The sequence below is a fragment of the Choloepus didactylus genome, chromosome 13 (assembly GCF_015220235.1).
Source record: "Choloepus didactylus isolate mChoDid1 chromosome 13, mChoDid1.pri, whole genome shotgun sequence".
In the NCBI taxonomy this organism is placed as follows: Eukaryota; Metazoa; Chordata; class Mammalia; order Pilosa; family Megalonychidae; genus Choloepus; species Choloepus didactylus.
Window position 1 is genome coordinate 64,952,545 of NC_051319.1, and position 18,128 is coordinate 64,970,672.

Sequence of the window (18,128 nt, forward strand, 5' to 3'; positions counted from 1 at the left end):
AAATCCATCCTTCCATCATTACTGCTCAAAAGTATCTTACACTATACAGTCACAGACTGGACAGGACCTTATATGTTATCTATTCTAACCTCAGACTCCTGTTCTCCCGACTGCTCTACTATACTGCATGTTCTTGCTTCTGTCTCTCAGTCAGAACTTAGTAGCACTTGACATTCTCCCAGCCAGACCACTTGCTAATAGGTTTATAGCAGTTTTTTTTTTTATTTTTTGCAGATATCTGAAATGCCTGAAAAATGTAAATTTGCCTTTCTTTAAGAAAAGTAAGTTTAAAACATCTGAAATTATAAAACATGAATTTTATTCAGATGACATTTGAGGAAGTTCCTTTCAACAGCAAGTTTTCCCAATAGATTTTAAGAATGCTTGGGTAGATATACAACTTTGATTGTGTCTTCTGTTAACATCAGGCAAATTTGAATTTACATCTTTAGTGTCTACAAGAAATTATTATTTCAGGGTAGTTGTTGATGGCTATATTTTATAACAATTAACAAAGGTTTACCAACATTTTATTGTTAGGCATGAAATCATAACTTCTTGTGGTCTAGTGTTCTTTATACGATTAGTGGTAAATGTAATAGCATTCTATCTGTAGAAATGGCAAAATGGGGCTATGTCTGCTATGTTTGTCCCTGTGAAAAGCCTTTAGAGTTTTGGAAATGGGATTTGGCTATTGCAGTATCTCTTTTTTTAATTCCTCATTCAGGAAGAAAACAAAAAATAATTTCTTTGGCAAGTGCTGCAAACAGCAACAGCTTTAATCCTCCTTTTTATCAAAGATCTGCTTCTCAGTTTTGACATGGAACTTAGGAGTAAATGAGTAATATTAAGCAAGAGAAAATCTGTTTGCCAGATTATATGAATTACTATTTTGAAAAATTAAAAGTAAACTAAAATAATGTGAGCTTGAATAGGAGAAGACTGAAAGCATTCTGTAAGTTTGTGGCATATATGAATATGGAATATTTAGTGGTATGTTGCGTTTACTCGGCTTTGTGAGCAGTCAGAAAGAGTGAAAAAAAGTAGCACAGAAAACGTAACCTTTAAATGGCAATTTTAATTAACATAATTATATAATTAATTTTTCTCTTTCCCCCATTGCCTGGACCTTGCTTGGTACATTTTTTTCCATCCTTCCACTTTCAACCTTCTTGTATTTTCAAATTTAATGTGAATCTCTTATAAATAGATTAGAGTTGGGTCAGGCTTTTTTATCCAGTTGACCAGTCTTTGCCTTTTGACTGGAGAATTTAATCCATTTACATTTTTTTCCCTTTTCAATTATCATTTTTTATTCAATTTTATTGAGATATATTCACATACCATGCAATCATTCAAAGCATACAGTCTGTTGTTCACAGTACCATTATATAGTTGTGCATTCACCACCACAATGAATTCTTGAACATTAATCCATTTTCATTTCAAGTAACTACTTTAATCCCCCTTTTTATCAAAGATCTGCTTCTCAGTTATGCTTTTTTTGACACTGAATTCTTTCATTCTTGCCTTCTTTCATACTTATTTGATTTTTTGGTACTGTACCATTTAAGTCCCTTCTCATTTCGTTCTGTATATATTTTTCATATATTTTCTTTGTGGTTTCCATGGGGCTAAATGTTAGCATCCTAAATTGATAACTCATGTTTGATTTGATACCAGCTTAACCTCAATAGCATACCTATCTATTGTTCTATACACTTGTGCCCCCTTCCACCTTTTTGTTGTACTTGTTACAACTTATACCTTATATCTTATGTATATATATACATTACAGCCCAAACCATAGATTTATCATTACTTTTATGAATTTGAGTTTTTGAACCTTTAAGAAGTAAAAACTGGAGTTGCACACCAAAAAATACAATATAATAATACTGGCAATTGTAATTACCCTTATTGTTACCTTTATCAAGGTCTTTATTTTCTTTTAATGCCATTTTTATCTACTGTCTAATGTCGTTCCCTTTGAGTATGAAGAACTCCCCTTAGCATTGTTTGTAGTGCAGATCTAGTGGTAATGAACCCCCCTCAGCTTTTGTTTATCTGGGAATGTCTTACTCTCTCGTCATTTTTTCAATGCAGTTATACTGAGATGTAGTCACATACCATACCATCATCCAAAGTGTATAATCAGTTGTTCACAGTAACATCATGAAGTTGTGCATTTATCATCACAATCAATTTTTTGAACATTTTCATTACTCCAAGAAATGAAGATGAAAATAAGAATAAGAATAAAAATAAAAGTACGAAAGAACACCCAAAACATCTCATACTCCTTTCCCTCCTATTTTACATTTACTTTTTGTCTCCCTTTTTTGTACTTGTTTCCATACACTGGATAAAGGGAGTGTGAGCCACAATGTTTCACAATCACACAGTCACACCATATAAGCTATATAGTTATACAATTGTCCTCAAGAATCAAGGATACTGGTTTGCAGTTCAACAGTTTCAGGTATTTCCTTCTAGCTGTTCTAATACACTTAATAACTAAAAAGGGATATCTATAAAATGCAAAAGAATAACTTCCAGAATGACCTCCCAACTTCATTTAAAATTTTTCAGCTCCTGAATCTTTTGTTTGTTTTCTCTTCCCTCTGTTCTAGAAAGCTTTCTCAATCCCATGATGCTGGGTCCAGGCTCATTCCTGGGAGTCATGTCCCATGTTGCCAGCGAGATTTACACCCTAGGAGTGATGTCCCATGTAGTGGGGAGGGAAGTGAGTATACCTGCAGTGTTGGCTTAGAGAGAGAGGCCACATCTGAGAAATGAAAGAGGTTCTCTAGGGGTAACTCTTGGGCACAATTATAAGTAGCCTCTCCTTTGGGGTAACAAGCTTTATTAAGTGCAAGCCCCAAAATCAAGGGCTTGGCCTACTACTATGGTAGTCTCCAGTGCTTGTGAGAATATCAGGAATTCCCTAGGTGGGGAAGTTTAATATTTCCACTTTTCCTCTAGTCCCTAAAGGGGGCTTTGCAAATACATTTTTATTCTCTGGGATGTACCGGGGCTTCACGCTAACCTGTACAAACCAACCAGATCTCACCCTGTATTCAAGGTTCTGTGTAATTATGGTGTTTGAATAAGATGACCATACAAATTAAATTATATAGAGTGCTATAGAAAATATAGATTTTCCACCAAATAAACATCTTTTCCTTTGGTTTCACATAGGAGTTGAAGTTTTAAAACACAGTCAGTATCATCCTTTTCTGGTTTACCAACTCCATTTTATTCATATCTCTAATTAAAAACTGATCTCTTTTTCAGCTTCTTTAACATTTGCTGTATGGGATAATGCTGGCATTCATAGCTGTTAAACTTGCTCTCTGAGTCTCAGGTGTCACACAGATATCCGAAGTTCCAGGGACCAACCAGGTTGTACACCAACAGCTCATCATCTCACAATTTAGAAATAACCATTACAACTCATGAATAGATGTGACTGCTGTAAGAACTTCTAATCTAGGAACCTTTACCATAAGCCTTCGCCTGATAACCTATGCTCTCAGATTCAATTCTCAGAGTTTGTACGTTATAGTTAGTCCATATTAGGTGTTAAAATATTTATCTTTTCAATTCTGGCTTATTTCATTCAACATTCTGTCCTCAAGGTCCATTCACCTAATTGCATATCTCACAACTTCATTTCTTCTTGCCACTGCTCAGTGTTCCATTGAAAGTATACGCCACAGCTCACCGTTCCTTTTATTGGTCGATGTACCCTTAAGTCACCTCCATCCATTTTGAATCATGAATACTGCCACCATAAACACCAGTGTGCAATGTCCATTCATGTCCCTGTTCTCAGTTATTCCAAGTATATAGCCAATAATGGGATTGCAGGACCATATAGCAACCCCATAGTTACCTTCCTGTGGAACCACCACACTGCCCTCCAGATGGGCTACACCATTCTACTTCCCTACCAACAGTGAATAGGTACACCCCTCTTTCCACATTTTCTCCAGCACTTGTATCCCTCTGTTTATTTTTTAAACAGTTTTATTCACACACCATACAATCCATTCTAATAAACAATCATTGATTCCTGGTATAGTCACATTGTTATGCATTTACCTCCACAGACTGTATGAGGACATTTCCCTAACTTCCTCAAAGAAAAAGGAAAAGGAGAAAAAAATGAAAAATAAAAATATAACAGATAGAAGAAAAATAAGAATAAAATAAAATACAATGAAAAAGACACCACCACCACCAAGAATCCCACATCACACCCTTATAACCCTCCTTTATAGACATTTAGCTTTGGTATATTGACTTTGTTACAATTAATGGAAGCATCTTACAATATTACCATTAACTATTGACTCTAGTTTGCATTGATTGTATTTTTTTCCCTTGTGCCATCCAATTTTCAACACCTTGCAATGTTGACATACAGGGGTTCTCCCTTTTAAAAACATTCTTATATCTGTACATTTTATCACCATCATTGACCACCCTAGGTTTCACTAGTACAATCCTAGTCTTTATCTTCTGTCTTTCCTTGTGGTGTCATACATGCCTCTAGCCTTCCTCTTTCAACCATACTCAACACTCATTCTTTTTCGGAGAACTTACAATATTGTGCAACCATCACACAGTATTATGCTATCCATTTCTGTGTCTATGCAATCAATCCTGTTTACCCTTATTTACTGCTTCAGCATCAAATGCTCAGTTTCTAACCTCTTTCTATCCCCTGATGAAGTTTTCTCATCTTTAACTGTCAAATTTTGCTCATCAATGATAGTTCATATTAGTGAGTCCATAGAGTACCCATCCTTTTGTTGCTGGTTATTTTCACTCAATGTAATGTCTACTGTCTACCTTTTTGACTTTAGGAATTTAAACATCATATTTTATTTTATTTTACTGTATTTTTCCTCTCTTTTTTTATTCTCACTGACAGTCTTCATTTCTATTCTCTTCTCCACACCTCTCTCTCTTGTCTTTTCATATCTGCTTGTAGTGCTCCCTTTACTATTTCTTGTAGAGCAGGTCTCTTATTCACAAACTCTTGCAGTGTCTTTGAAAATATTTTAAACTCTCCCTCATTTTTGAAGAACGATTTTGCTGGATATAGAATTCTCAGTTGTCAGTTTTTCCCTTTCAGTATCTTAAATATATCATGCCACAGCTTTCTTGCCTCCATGGTTTCTACTGAGAAATCTGCACATAGTCTTATCGAGCTTCCCTTTTATGTGATGGATCACTTTTCTCTTGCTGCTTTCAGAATTCTCTCTTTGTCTTTGACATTCGATAGTCTGATTATTAGGTGTCTTGGCATAGGTCTATTCAGACCTATTCTGTTTGAGGTATGCTGTACTTCTTGGATCTGCAATTTTATGTCTTTCATAAGAAATGGGAAATTTTCAGTGATTATTTCATCCATTATTCTTTCTGTCTCCTTTCCCTTCTCTTCTCCTTCTGGGGCACCCATAACACATATATTCATGCACTTCATGTTGTCATTCAGTTCCCTGAGACCCTGTTCATATTTTTCCATTCTTTTCCCTATCTGTTCTTTTTTTGTGTAGGATTTCAGATGTCCTGTCTTCTAGTTCCTGAATCCTTTCTTTTGCCTCTTCAAATCTGCAGTTGTATGTCTCCACTGTGTTTTTCATTTCTTCTCTTGTGCCTTTCATTCCCTTCCTTAAGTTCTGCCGATTGTTTTTTAAACTTTCAACTTCTTCCTAATGTTCATCCAATGTCTTCTTTATGTTCTTCATCTCTTTTGCCATATTTCCCCTCAATTCATTGATTTGATTTAGCATATTTGTTTGAAGATCTTTAATTAGTTGTTTCAACTCCTGTATCTCATTTGAAGTGTAAGTTTTGGGCTATATCTTCATTTTTCCCTAGTGTGAATTGTAATTTTTTGGTTGTGTAGGCATCTGGTTTCCTTGATTACCCCAATCAGATTTTCCCAGACCAGGTGGGCCCAGATCTCAGGAAAAGGGTGTAATCAGTATCAAGCTTCCCTGGGGATGTGACTCAGAAAGTTGTCAGACTTTCCTGAGAGGGCTTTAGATGCTATGCTTTTCCTATCCTGCCCAGCAGGTGGTGCTTGTCAGCCTGCAGCTCCCCACTGATGTGAAGAGATGCATTGCCTTTAATTCTCAGTAGACCCTGTCCCTGCCAGGGGCTGAGAGTGTCAGAAGCCAAGTTCAAGCTGTTTCTCCCCTCCCCCGCCAGACTCTAGGGTCTCAGTTCTCTGGGGGAGGGCAGCCACTTGAGTTGGGCCCCATCTCCCCCTTTTCTTAGGGAAGATAATCCCTTTAGGGATTTATCTCCTTGCCTGAGTCAGCTCTGACAATTGAAAATTCCCCAGGCTTTCTGTAGTGAGCTGCTTAGAATGAGAAAAAAAAAAGGCAAAAAAAGAAAGAAATCCCCTTTTCAGAGCAAGTTCCCAGCCTGCCAGTTTTCTTGGCACACAGCCCTTTTTCAGTATTCTGAGCTCAGCTGACTCCAAAAGCCTCTGCCTCTTCTCTGTGGGGATAACTTCCAGTTTCTTTTCTGGCTTCCTCTGGGTTTATCTGTGCTCATAGCTTGTATTCAGTAGTCCAAATTCATTAACGAAAACCACAGTTAGAGTTTGGTTGTGGTACCTTCCTTTCCTCCTAGTAGACTATTTTTTTTTCCCACAGGGAAGTGTTTCAGCTCAGCCTGCAGTGCTGGTGGTGGAGTGACACAAGCTCTACAGTTTGGGAAGCTTTACTTACAGTTCTTATGCTGAGATCTCAGCTGTTCCACCCATTCCAGACTGGTGTACAATGCGTGTTCAGTCACAGATGTCCCCCAACAGTTGTTCCAGACTATCTACTTGCTGTTTCTGGCTATATGCTAGTTGTTCCAGAGAACTAACTGAATTCCACACCTCCCTATGCTACCATCTTGCCCACCTCAATACCTCTTGTCATTTTTGAAAGAAAGTCTAGCTGGACATAAAATTCTTTGTTGGTAATTGTTTTCTTTCAGCTCTTCAATTATTTTTCCACAACCTTCTTGCTTCCATGGTTTCTGCTGAGAAAACAGCAGTTAATCTTATTGGTATTCCTTTTTACATAACTTGTTGCTTTTGTCTTCCAGCATTCAGAACTCTCTCCTTGTCCTTGGCATCAGACAGTTGGATTACTATTTGTGCATCATTCTCTTTGAGTTTATCCACTTTGTAGTTTGTTGAGCTTCTTGGCTGTGTATATTCATGTCTTTTGTTAAATTTGGGAAGTTTTCTGCTGTTATTTCTTGGAATATTCCCTCTGTCTCTTTCTCTCTTTCTTCTTCTTCTGGGACTCTCATAATGTGTGTATTGGTGTGCTTGATTGTGTCCCACAGGTTTCTTAGGCTCTGTTTGCTTTTTCTTATTCTTTTCTCTTTCTGCTTCTCAGCCTGGATCATTTAAATTCTCTTGTCTTCTAGATCACCAGGTCTGTCAGCTCCAATCTGTGGCTTAAACCCTCTATGGAATTTCTCATTTCAGTTACTGTTGTCCTCAACCCCAGTAGCTCTGTTTGGTTCCTTTTAAAACTTTCTCTTAGACTTTCACTCCCTCTGGGTGCTCTTGCATGACTTAATACTGGTTGTTGTTTGCTCCGGGCTGCTTTGACTTAATTATTTATTTCACTACATTAGCTGTCTGCTACTGCTTCTCTGCCCTCAGAACAAATTCTGGGAGGGCAGTTTGAGACAAGTTTTCTAGTTCAAGATTTCAGGTGTTCACCTTATAGATTCACACTGACGTACAGGCACCCCAGTCTGTGCATAAGGATTATTCTGCTCCCTCTCAAGCATGGTCAGGGGCCCTCAATGGGAGTGCAGGTTGGCTCTACACTGCTCCAGGAAAGGGTGGTGGTTGGGGACTAGCAAAGGCATCTACGGTTTTTCAAGCTGCTTTTTCTTGATTTGGTACTTGTTCAGTTCCTGCAACCCTTGAACTGTTTTCCAGAATTTTGAGGAAGATGGCTTTTGCCAGATTTTGCTAGTTGTTCAAAGATTCCATGGGGAATAGTACTCTCAAGTGTCTTACATCACTATATTGGTTGCTTAGTCACTACCTCCTTTTTGCAAGGAAAAAAAATGCAGTCATTTAGGTTGGAATCCTGCCTTCCACCTAACCTTAATTTCCTTATTTGGAATTACTTATGTGTACTTTTCAGTTTAGTTGTAATTTTAATAGATCGTATGAATGAAGTATTGACACATACTAGGCTGTTAATATGTTAGTTGCATTTATTTTATGTCATACATATATTCCTGAAGGGCAACATTTTAATGGATTTTTTTTACGTATCTTTTAACTTTATTTGAAGAACCTATTTAAAGGAATTTTTAATGGTATCTATTATGAAACAAATCACCACTTTCTAATTTCTTTAGTTGCTCATAGCAGGGGTCCCTATAGTAAGGATTCTTGGTTTTGAGGAAAAACATCCATTTTCGAACAGGCCTTTTTGGTTAGTGCTTTAAAAAATGTGAACAGTGTCTAATAAGGGTCAAATTATCTTTGGGAGAATTTTTGCATGTAACAAAATTGTTAAAAAACTGAGGTTGTGTTCTTTAGTTATTATGTTTCAAAGAGAAATCCTTTGCTGTGACTTCTGTTACTTACTGCATGATGAAATTTACTTCTAGATATGTCAGTTGGTGAAAAAAACACAAAGAAAGGAATTATGGGGGTAAGGAGCGTTTCAGACTGAGTTTCAGTAGTCAAAATCATAGATTTATGTTACTGGCGTATATTTACACCTTGAAGTTTTAATACTTTGTAGGTTATGAGACTAATCTGTTCTGAGACAACCAAATAGGTGAAAGCATCTTAAGATCATGGCTCATTGGCACTGTGGTAACTAAAGCTCTTCCTTGGGTTGAATTAAAAGGAAATTTCCCTTTTTTAAACTGAGTTTCTCTCCTTAACAAAGAGTCCTACTGTAGGTCTTAGTAAACTTTGCAGTATTATTTAATCTTTTAAACTGTGTGCCGTAATGTAAAAGGATTTGCATAGATATTGATAAATTTATCCCTCCCTATTTCATGTTTTTTGATGCTGTTGTAAGTGGTATTGCTTTTTTAAATTCAATTTTCACTTGTTCTTTGCTAGCATGGAAATATAGTTGATTTTGAAATATTGACCTTGTATTCTGTAACCTTGCTAAACTCACTAGTTCTAACAGACTTATTATAGATAACTTAGCATCTTCTAAATACACAATCACATCCTGCTATCTGCAAAGAAAAATAATTTTGCCTCTTCCTTTCCAGTCTGAATACCTTTTATGTCTTTTTTCTTACCTTTTTTTTTTTGGATTAGCAAGAGCTTCCAATACAATATTGAATGGATATCAATTGAAAAAAAAATGAATCTAAACCCTGAACCCACACCAAAACCAAACTAAAACAAAACAAAATTCAGAAACTTCAAAATGAATCATAACTTTAAATGTAAGAACTGCAACTATAGAATTTCTAGAAGAAAAATATAGGAAAAACTGTTTTTGACATAAAGGTAGCCAAAGAATTCCTAGATAGGATATTTTTTAAAAAGCATGAATGATAAAAGAAAAAAATATAAAAAGATAAAATATGATAAATTGGAATTTGTCAAAATATAAAATTTCTGTGTGAAAGACACTAAGAAAATGAAAAGAAAGGAAAAAATAAACCAAACAAGTCACAGTCTGGGAGAAAATATTTGCAAATCTTACATTGCAAAACACAGTTGTGACTGGAATATAGAAAGAACTGAAACTTGATAATAAGACTGACAACCCAATTTTAAAAATGGGCACAGTATTTGAACAGGCATTTCACAAAAAGGATGTATGAGTGGCTAATAAGCACATGAAAAGATGTTCAGCAGCCTTACTTAACAATGAAAATGCAAAGCTGATCATACTAAATGTTTAACAGGCTCTGGAAAAACTGTAACTCTCATACATTGCTGGTGAAAATATAAAATGGTACAACTGCTTTGGGAAACAGTTTGATAGTTTTTTATAAAGTTAAACCAATACTTTCCACAATACCCAGCCATCCTGTTCTCAGATATTGACCTAAGAGAAATGAAAACATATGTCTACACAAAGACTTCTACAGAAGTGTTTATAACAGCTTTTATTAAAATAGCCCCAAACTGGAAGCAATCCAAATATCCATGAACAGGCAAATGGATAAATTTACCATGGTATACTACTCAGCAATGAAAAGTAACAAACGACCTACATATGCTCCGACATTGATGAATCTTGGAAACGTTATGCTTACCAAAAGAATCCAGAGTCTGTACTGTATGATTTCATTCATGTGATAATTCTATAAAAAAATCAAATCTTATCTCTAGTGACAGAAAGCAAATAAAGTGGCTGCTGAGGCCAGGAGTGGGCTGGAGGTGGTGGGAGTGAGGATAATTGGCAAGGGGCATAAAGGAATCTTTTGTGGTGTTGGAAATTTCTTGATTTGGTGGTAACTCAGGTGTATATGTTGTTAAAACTGTACATTTATTATGGGTGCATTTTATTACATGTAATTAAGAGAATAAATTACTTTTTCATGGTTATCAAATCTGGTGGCACTTCAATCATCTCCTAAACTTTTAAAAAGGTACATTCCTCTACCCTTCATGTCCAAGGAATCAGAATCTCCAGCAGTGAGTCCTGCTCATCTAAGTCTTTTAAAAGTTTCAGAGGTGATTCTGATTCTCAGCTAGTGTTCAGAAATATTTCTCTCTTTGTATGACTTATTCTTAAGAATCCCTAGGACATAATGAAGTGAAATTTTACTGAATTTTTTCATGTTATTCATATCCCTACTTTCATTAATAGATATAAAAGGAATTTTAAGTCTACTTTACATAATCATTACAGAAAACTTTGCTGCTTTTCGTAGTATAAACTTACATTGTTATAACAAAAAGTACAAGAAAGAAGAATTCCCCATTAAACTACATTTTTGATTATATGAAATATGAAGTTGAAGTCCCCCTTCCATTCCTCCAATCTCGTATCCATGATTACTAATGATTTGATGCCTATTCTTCTAGATATTTTTCCTATGCTTATACAAAAGGAACATAAATCTGGTATTACATATTTTCAAACATTCATTTATTTATGTTTATATACGTGTGTTGAATGCCTGATTTGTGCCAGCCAAAATACTAGGTTCTGAGGATAATGAGTAGAAGAAACACTTTTCCTCCTGCAGCTTGTGTGGTGGGAAGGTAGATATTGATTAAATAATAACACATATATTTTAAAACTGTAATAAGAATTTATGAGAGTACATAGCAAAAATTAGAACCTTTTCTAATGCTTTCACCCTAATTTATATACATCCTTTGATGTGTTTGCTTTATGGAAAGCATTTAGCACTGCTCATATAGTATAATAATTATCATTTGGATAAAATATCCTTTTAATGTATTATTTTTCTCTCATTTTAGTTCATCATTGTATTATTTAAAAACACAACAAGGAATCTTAAGTATTCTACTGCGATGAAAAAAAAATTAAATTTTCAGTCAGCAAATATTGTCACTCAGTTATATCTAAATGGTATTTTGTTATTAAAACAACAGCAACTTGAAAATATCAGTTTGTTCTAGCAACATTTTTTTTGGTAGCGGTGGTAGGAATATTAACCTCAGGATGAGTCAAACACAGTGTTTCTTAAAATGTATTGCAGAAAATACTCATTGTGTATAATGTTAATTGAGGGAATGTGTGATGAAGTTCATATTAATTTAGGAAATGTAGCGTTAAATGAAGATAAACATTTTTAGCTCTAGGGCTTCTCAGAACCTTTAATATGTTACATTCTGAATCTTTAAGAAGGAGCTATATAGAACACAGTGACTTTCTATTTTACCATGAAATTCTTTTTTTTCTTGGCTTATGTTTTCATGAATAAATATCTAAGAAGATAAATAAATCTGTTGTTAATATCTAAAAAATCATAATGACATACTTTAGACATGTGCAATTATTTAATGTAAAAAGTTTTAACTAGGCAAGTTTTTGTCACTTGTAGGCATTAGATGTGTATTTTGTTTATATGTTGAATTTTTGAAAAATTAATTTATACATATTGAAAGAGCTAATTCTCCATTCTTGCATCTTCAACTGGTAGAGGAAAGTGAAATTTTTGTTTCTCTTATATTTCAGAACAAAGTAGAAGGGATGATTTAGAAGCTTTAGGTCACATGTTTATGTATTTTCTGAGAGGAAGTCTTCCTTGGCAAGGCTTAAAGGTAATTGTTTTTGTGTTTCTTGATTGAATTTTACAACATGTTACTATATATTAAGGTCCTCTCTTCCAATGAAATAATTTACAGTTATTACCTTCTCAAGATTTTTGTTTTTGTTATTGTTTTAGGCTGACACATTAAAAGAGAGGTATCAGAAAATTGGAGATACAAAACGAGCCACACCAATAGAAGTGCTATGTGAAAATTTTCCAGGTAATGAATAATACCAAATTGATATATGTGCTTATAGACTAAAAATCAGAACTGTTAATTTTCATTACTTAAGTTTTTAAGTACTTTTTCCATGTCTTAAAAGAATGAGCTCAAAATATGATTTGAAAGATGCCAGCATTTTATGCATAGACACCAGGAGCAACTTGTGCATTTGCTTTATAGATAGTATTAATAGAAGAAAACTCCACTTTTTAATAGTGCTGACCAATGCCAGCTGAAGTAATATTTTCTTCAGATATACTTTTAATAAGGTTAACTATTTGCTAAGGAATACCAAGTGTAAAGTTTTGATGTATAATATTAGTCATTTGTATCTCAATATCAGACTTATAGGAAGTATATAAAGTATGGTATAATTTACATTTTCAAAGTACAATGAAACCATACTAACCTTATTAATTTCAGGCTAACTTTATATTAGGGAGCAATAAAAATTTATGAAAATAATTTTGTTTTCAAGTAGATTAGTGGCAACTCAAATTAGGCTAACAAAAGTTTACTTATAAAGGTTTTAAATCAATTAAGGAATAACAATAATTTGTTGTTAATTATTAAAATATCTGCTTTGATTTGTGTGCCAACATTGAGTGAACAGAGAACTAGACTTGAAGTTAGAAGACTGAGTTCCTAACTCACTTGGATATTTACTGGTTCTCTATAGAGTGCTAGCATGATTATTCTAATAATATAGCAGCAGCAGCATAATGTTAGGTAGCTCTTTCTCAAGTTTGTTTATATTATTCATTGACAGCAAATCTTAAAGCATGGAAATAGTAAAAAGAAAATTGCTACTTAAATTGTCAAACATTTTGAATTACTGTGTTTTATTTTACAATTTGTAGCCCTATTTGATTTTAATATATTAATTTGCTATTTAATCAACTTGTTTGCCATTTTCAGAAAAGAAACTATGATTCACATAGCTTATTTTGAACTTTTTATTTAACTATGTATATTTCTTTTTTGCTATGACATCTAGAACTGGAAGATTTTTTAAAACATTGGTTGATTTTTAAACTGATAGTACTAGCAGTTTAGGTGTAGATAGATTGGCTCTCTTTCATTAAGAAGCCTAAATTAAATTACTGCAGGAAAAATGGGGGTACCAAAGTAAATTAGTTAGGTGGTTAGCTAGAAACTGGAATAATAGGAGGGTCACTCTGTAAAGACAGTCACTAGATTGTTGCTCATTGGGCTGTGCATGATCCTGTTCTTACTTGCTCCTGTGAATGAATTGAAGCAGAAAAGCAGCTAGATGTAACCTACCTTTTCTTTCTACAGTGATTAACTGTGCACTGATGGTGAAACACTGTTTGTTTTACTAATTGCATATTTTGCCTTCTCCCCCTCCCCCTTCTTTTCCTTTTGAAAAGTATGACCTGTTAAAAAATATATATTTAATACTTGGGAATTACAGTGTTGTACAGAGATTTGTATATTACCAAATAATTGTTAATTATATGATCAGAAAATAAAAGAAGGCTTATACTGCTCCTGTGTTATGTTAGCACTGCTTATAGCTGAGGTTAGTAATTTGAATCCTACATTGGTCAATTCGTATATATCAATGATTCTAAAGGGAATCTAGCAAGCCTGTGTGAATACTTTTATATACATCTGTTCCCACCAGTATTTTGAATAAGTGTTTGAATTTATGAGCTGAATTTTAAAAATATGAGCTGACTGAGTAGTCATGCATTATTAAGTTGCTAATTCAATCTCTAATCCTATCCAAAGTTTCTATTATAAATAATATTATAAAATAGAGATGTTAACCCTTTGTAATGAAATGAAGTAAAAATAATGCTTGCTAAACCAAAGTTTTCTTTTGTCTCTATTTTCTTTCCTTTTTTCTGTTTACCTTTTTTATTTCATTGTAATCAGATTCAGGAAATTTTAAATTGCAATCATATTTTGTTACTTTTTAATGTTTTTATAATACAACATAGTTTTAGACATTAAAAATTTTTTAACAAATATTATAGAAAAGTATACTTAGAATAATTTTTGTTTCTTTTATAGAAGAAATGGCAACATATCTTCGTTATGTAAGAAGGTTAGATTTTTTTGAAAAACCAGACTATGACTACCTAAGAAAACTTTTTACTGACTTGTTTGATCGAAAAGGCTATATGTTTGATTATGAATATGATTGGATCGGTAAACAGTTGGTGAGTACTCCATGCTATGCAATAAAAGATTACTTACAGTATTCAACTTCTTTTTAACAGTATAAATCCTTCAATGAAAAGAGTTGAGAATAAATAGTATCTTAAAAGGATTCATTGTATTTCCTTTTTTTTTTTTTTTTAATCTTCATTTTATTGAGATATATTCACATACCATGCAGTCATACAAAACAAATCGTACTTTCGATTGTTTACAGTACCATTACATAGTGGTACATTCATCACCCAAATCAATCCCTGACACCTTCATTAGCACACACACAAAAATAACAAGAGTAATAATTAGAGTGAAAAAGAGCAATTGAAGTAAAAAAGAACACTGGGTACCTTTGTCTGTTTGTTTCCTTCCCCTATTTTTCTACTCATCCATCCATAAACTAGACAAAGTGGAGTGTGGTCCTTATGGCTTTCCCAATCCCATTGTCACCCCTCATAAGCCACATTTTTATACAACTGTCTTCGAGATTCATGGGTTCTGGGTTGTAGTTTGATAGTTTCAGGTATCCACCACCAGCTACCCCAATTCTTTAGAACCTAAAAAGGGTTGTCTAAAGTGTGCATAAGAGTGCCCACCAGAGTGACCTCTCGGCTCGTTTTGGATTCTCTCTGCCACTGAAGCTTATTTCATTTCCTTTCACATCCCCCTTTTGGTCAAGAAGATGTTCTCCGTCCCACGATGGCAGGTCTACATTCCTCCCCGGGAGTCATATTCCACGTTGCCAGGGAGATTCACTCCCCTGGGTGTCTGATCCCACATAGGGGGTTGGGCAGTGATTTCACCTTTCAAGTTGGCTTAGCTAGAGAGACAGGGCCACATCTGAGCAACAAAGAGGCATTCGGGAGGAGGCTCTTAGGCACAACCATAGGGAGGCCTAGCCTCTCCTTTGCAGCAACCGTCTTCCCAAGGGTAAAACCTGTGGTAGAGAGCTAAACCCATCAAACCACCAGACCCCTATGTCTGTGGTCATGTTAGCAACCATGGAGGTGGGGTAGGCGAATACCCCCACACTCTCCACAGACTCCTCAAGGGGGCACCACATCTTTTTTTTTTCCTTGTTTTTTTTTTATTTTTTTATTTTTTTAACTTTCCCTTCTTTTTTAAATCAATTGTATGAAAAAAAAGTTAAAAAGAGAACAAACATACAATAAACGAACATTTCAAAGAGACCATAACAAGGGAGTAAGAAAAAGACAACTAACCTAAGATAACTGCTTAACTTCCAACATGTTCCTGCTTTACCCCAAGAAAGTTACCTAATATAGCAACATTTCTGTGAACTTGCTCCTACTATATCCATCAGAAATTAACAGACCATAGTCATTCCTGGGCATCCCCAGAACGTTAAATAGCTTATCTGTTCTTCTTGGATTATTGTTCCCCCTTCCTTAATTGCTCTCTATTGCTAGTTACCCTACATTCTACATTATAAGCCATTTGTTTTACATTTTTCAAAGTTCACATTAGTGGTAGCATATAATATTTCTCTTTTTGTGCCTGGCTTATTTCGCTCAGCATTATGTCTTCAAGGTTCATCCATGTTGTCATATGTTTCACGAGATCATTCCTTCTTACTGCCGCGTAGTATTCCATCGTGTGTATATACCACATTTTATTTATCCACTCATCTGTTGAAGGACATTTGGGTTGTTTCCATCTCTTGGCAATTGTGAATAATGCTGCTATGAACATTGGGGTGCAGATATCTGTTCGTGTCACTGCTTTCCGATCTTCCGGGTATATACCGAGAAGTGCAATCGCTGGATCGAATGGTAACTCTATATCTAGTTTTCTAAGGAACTGCCAGACTGACTTCCAGAGTGGCTGAACCATTATACAGTCCCACCAACAATGAATAAGAGTTCCAATTTCTCCACATCCCCTCCAGCATTTGTAGTTTCCTGTTTGTTTTATGGCAGCCATTCTAATTGGTGTGAGATGGTATCTCATTGTGGTCTTAATTTGCATTTCTCTAGTAGCTAGTGAAGCTGAACATTTTTTCATGTGTTTCTTGGCCATTTGTATTTCCTCTTCAGAGAACTGTCTTTTCATATCTTTTGCCCATTTTATAATTGGGCCGACTGTACTATTGTCATTGAGTTGTAGGATTTCTTTATATATGCAAGATATCAGTCTTTTGTCAGATACATGGTTTCCAAAAATTTTTTCCCATTGAGTTGGCTGCCTCTTTACCTTTTTGAGAAATTCCTTTGAGGTGCAGAAACTTCTAAGCTTGAGGAGTTCCCATTTATCTATTTTCTCTTTTGTTGCTTGTGCTTTGGGTGTAAAGTCTAGGAAGTGGCCTCCTAATACAAGGTCTTGAAGATGTTTTCCTACATTATCTTCTAGGAGTTTTATGGTACTTTCTTTTATATTGAGATCTTTGGTGCATTTTGAGTTAATTTTTGTGTAGAGTGTGAGGTAGGGGTCCTCTTTCATTCTTTTGGATATGGATATCCAACTCTCCCAGCCCCATTTGTTGAAAAGACCATTATGACTCAGTTCAGTGACTTTGGGGGCCTTATCAAAGATCAGTCGGCCATAGATCTGAGGGTCTGTCTCCGAATTCTCAATTCGATTCCATTGATCTATATGTCTATCTTTGTGCCAGTACCATGCTGTTTTGGCAACTGTGGCTTTATAATAAGCTTCAAAGTCAGGGAGTGTAAGTCCTCCCACTTCGTTTTTCTTTTTTAGAGTGTCTTTAGCAATTCGAGGCATCTTCCCTTTCCAAATAAATTTGATAACTAGCTTTTCCAAGTCTGCAAAGTAGGTTGTTGGAATTTTGATTGGGATTGCATTGAATCTGTAGATGAGTTTGGGTAGAATTGACATCTTAATGACATTTATTCTTCCTATCCATGAACATGGAATATTTTTCCATCTTTTAAGGTCCCCTTCTATTTCTTTTAGAAGAGTTATGTAGTTTTCTTTGTATAGGTCTTTTACATCTTTGGTTAAGTTTATTCCTAGGTACTTGATTTTTTTAGTTGCTATTGAAAATGGTATCTTTTTCTTGAGTGTCTCTTCAGTTTGTTCATTTCTAGCATATAGAAACATTACTGACTTATGTGCATTAACCTTGTATCCCGCTACTTTGCTAAATTTGTTTATTAGATCTAGTAGCTGTATTGTCGATTTCTCAGGGTTTTCTAGATATAAGATCATATCATCTGCAAACAATGACAGTTTTACTTCTTCTTTTCCAATTTGGATGCCTTTTATTTTTTTGTCTTGCCGGATTGCCCTGGCTAGCACTTCCAGCACAATGTTGAATAACAGTGGTGACAGCGGGCATCCTTGTCTTGCTCCTGATCTTAGAGGGAAGGCTTTCAGTCTCTCACCATTGAGTACTATGCTGGCTGTGGGTTTTTCATATATGCTCTTTATCATGTTGAGGAAGTTTCCTTCAATTCCTACCTTTTGAAGTGTT

General features: G+C 35.0%; 1 protein-coding gene and 1 long non-coding RNA gene across 10 annotated transcripts in view; both read left to right on the top strand.

Moving 5' to 3' along the window:
• Positions 1 to 18,128, top strand: part of CSNK1G3 (casein kinase 1 gamma 3) — a 134,503-nt gene that overhangs the window by 83,130 nt on the left and 33,245 nt on the right. For 7 of the 9 annotated variants that reach the window (XM_037800940.1, XM_037800943.1, XM_037800945.1 and 4 more), the window contains 3 exons: positions 12,192 to 12,277; positions 12,403 to 12,487; positions 14,531 to 14,679. In XM_037800940.1, the coding sequence (XP_037656868.1) occupies positions 12,192 to 12,277; positions 12,403 to 12,487; positions 14,531 to 14,679 (320 nt within the window). The remainder of the gene's footprint in view (positions 1 to 12,191; positions 12,278 to 12,402; positions 12,488 to 14,530; positions 14,680 to 18,128) is intronic. The other 2 variants (XM_037800942.1, XM_037800946.1) reach the window with 1 other exon arrangement.
• Positions 262 to 8,425, top strand: LOC119507805. Its single transcript, XR_005211342.1, has 3 exons — positions 262 to 281; positions 2,634 to 2,746; positions 8,410 to 8,425. It is a non-coding gene; the product is annotated as an uncharacterized LOC119507805 (long non-coding RNA).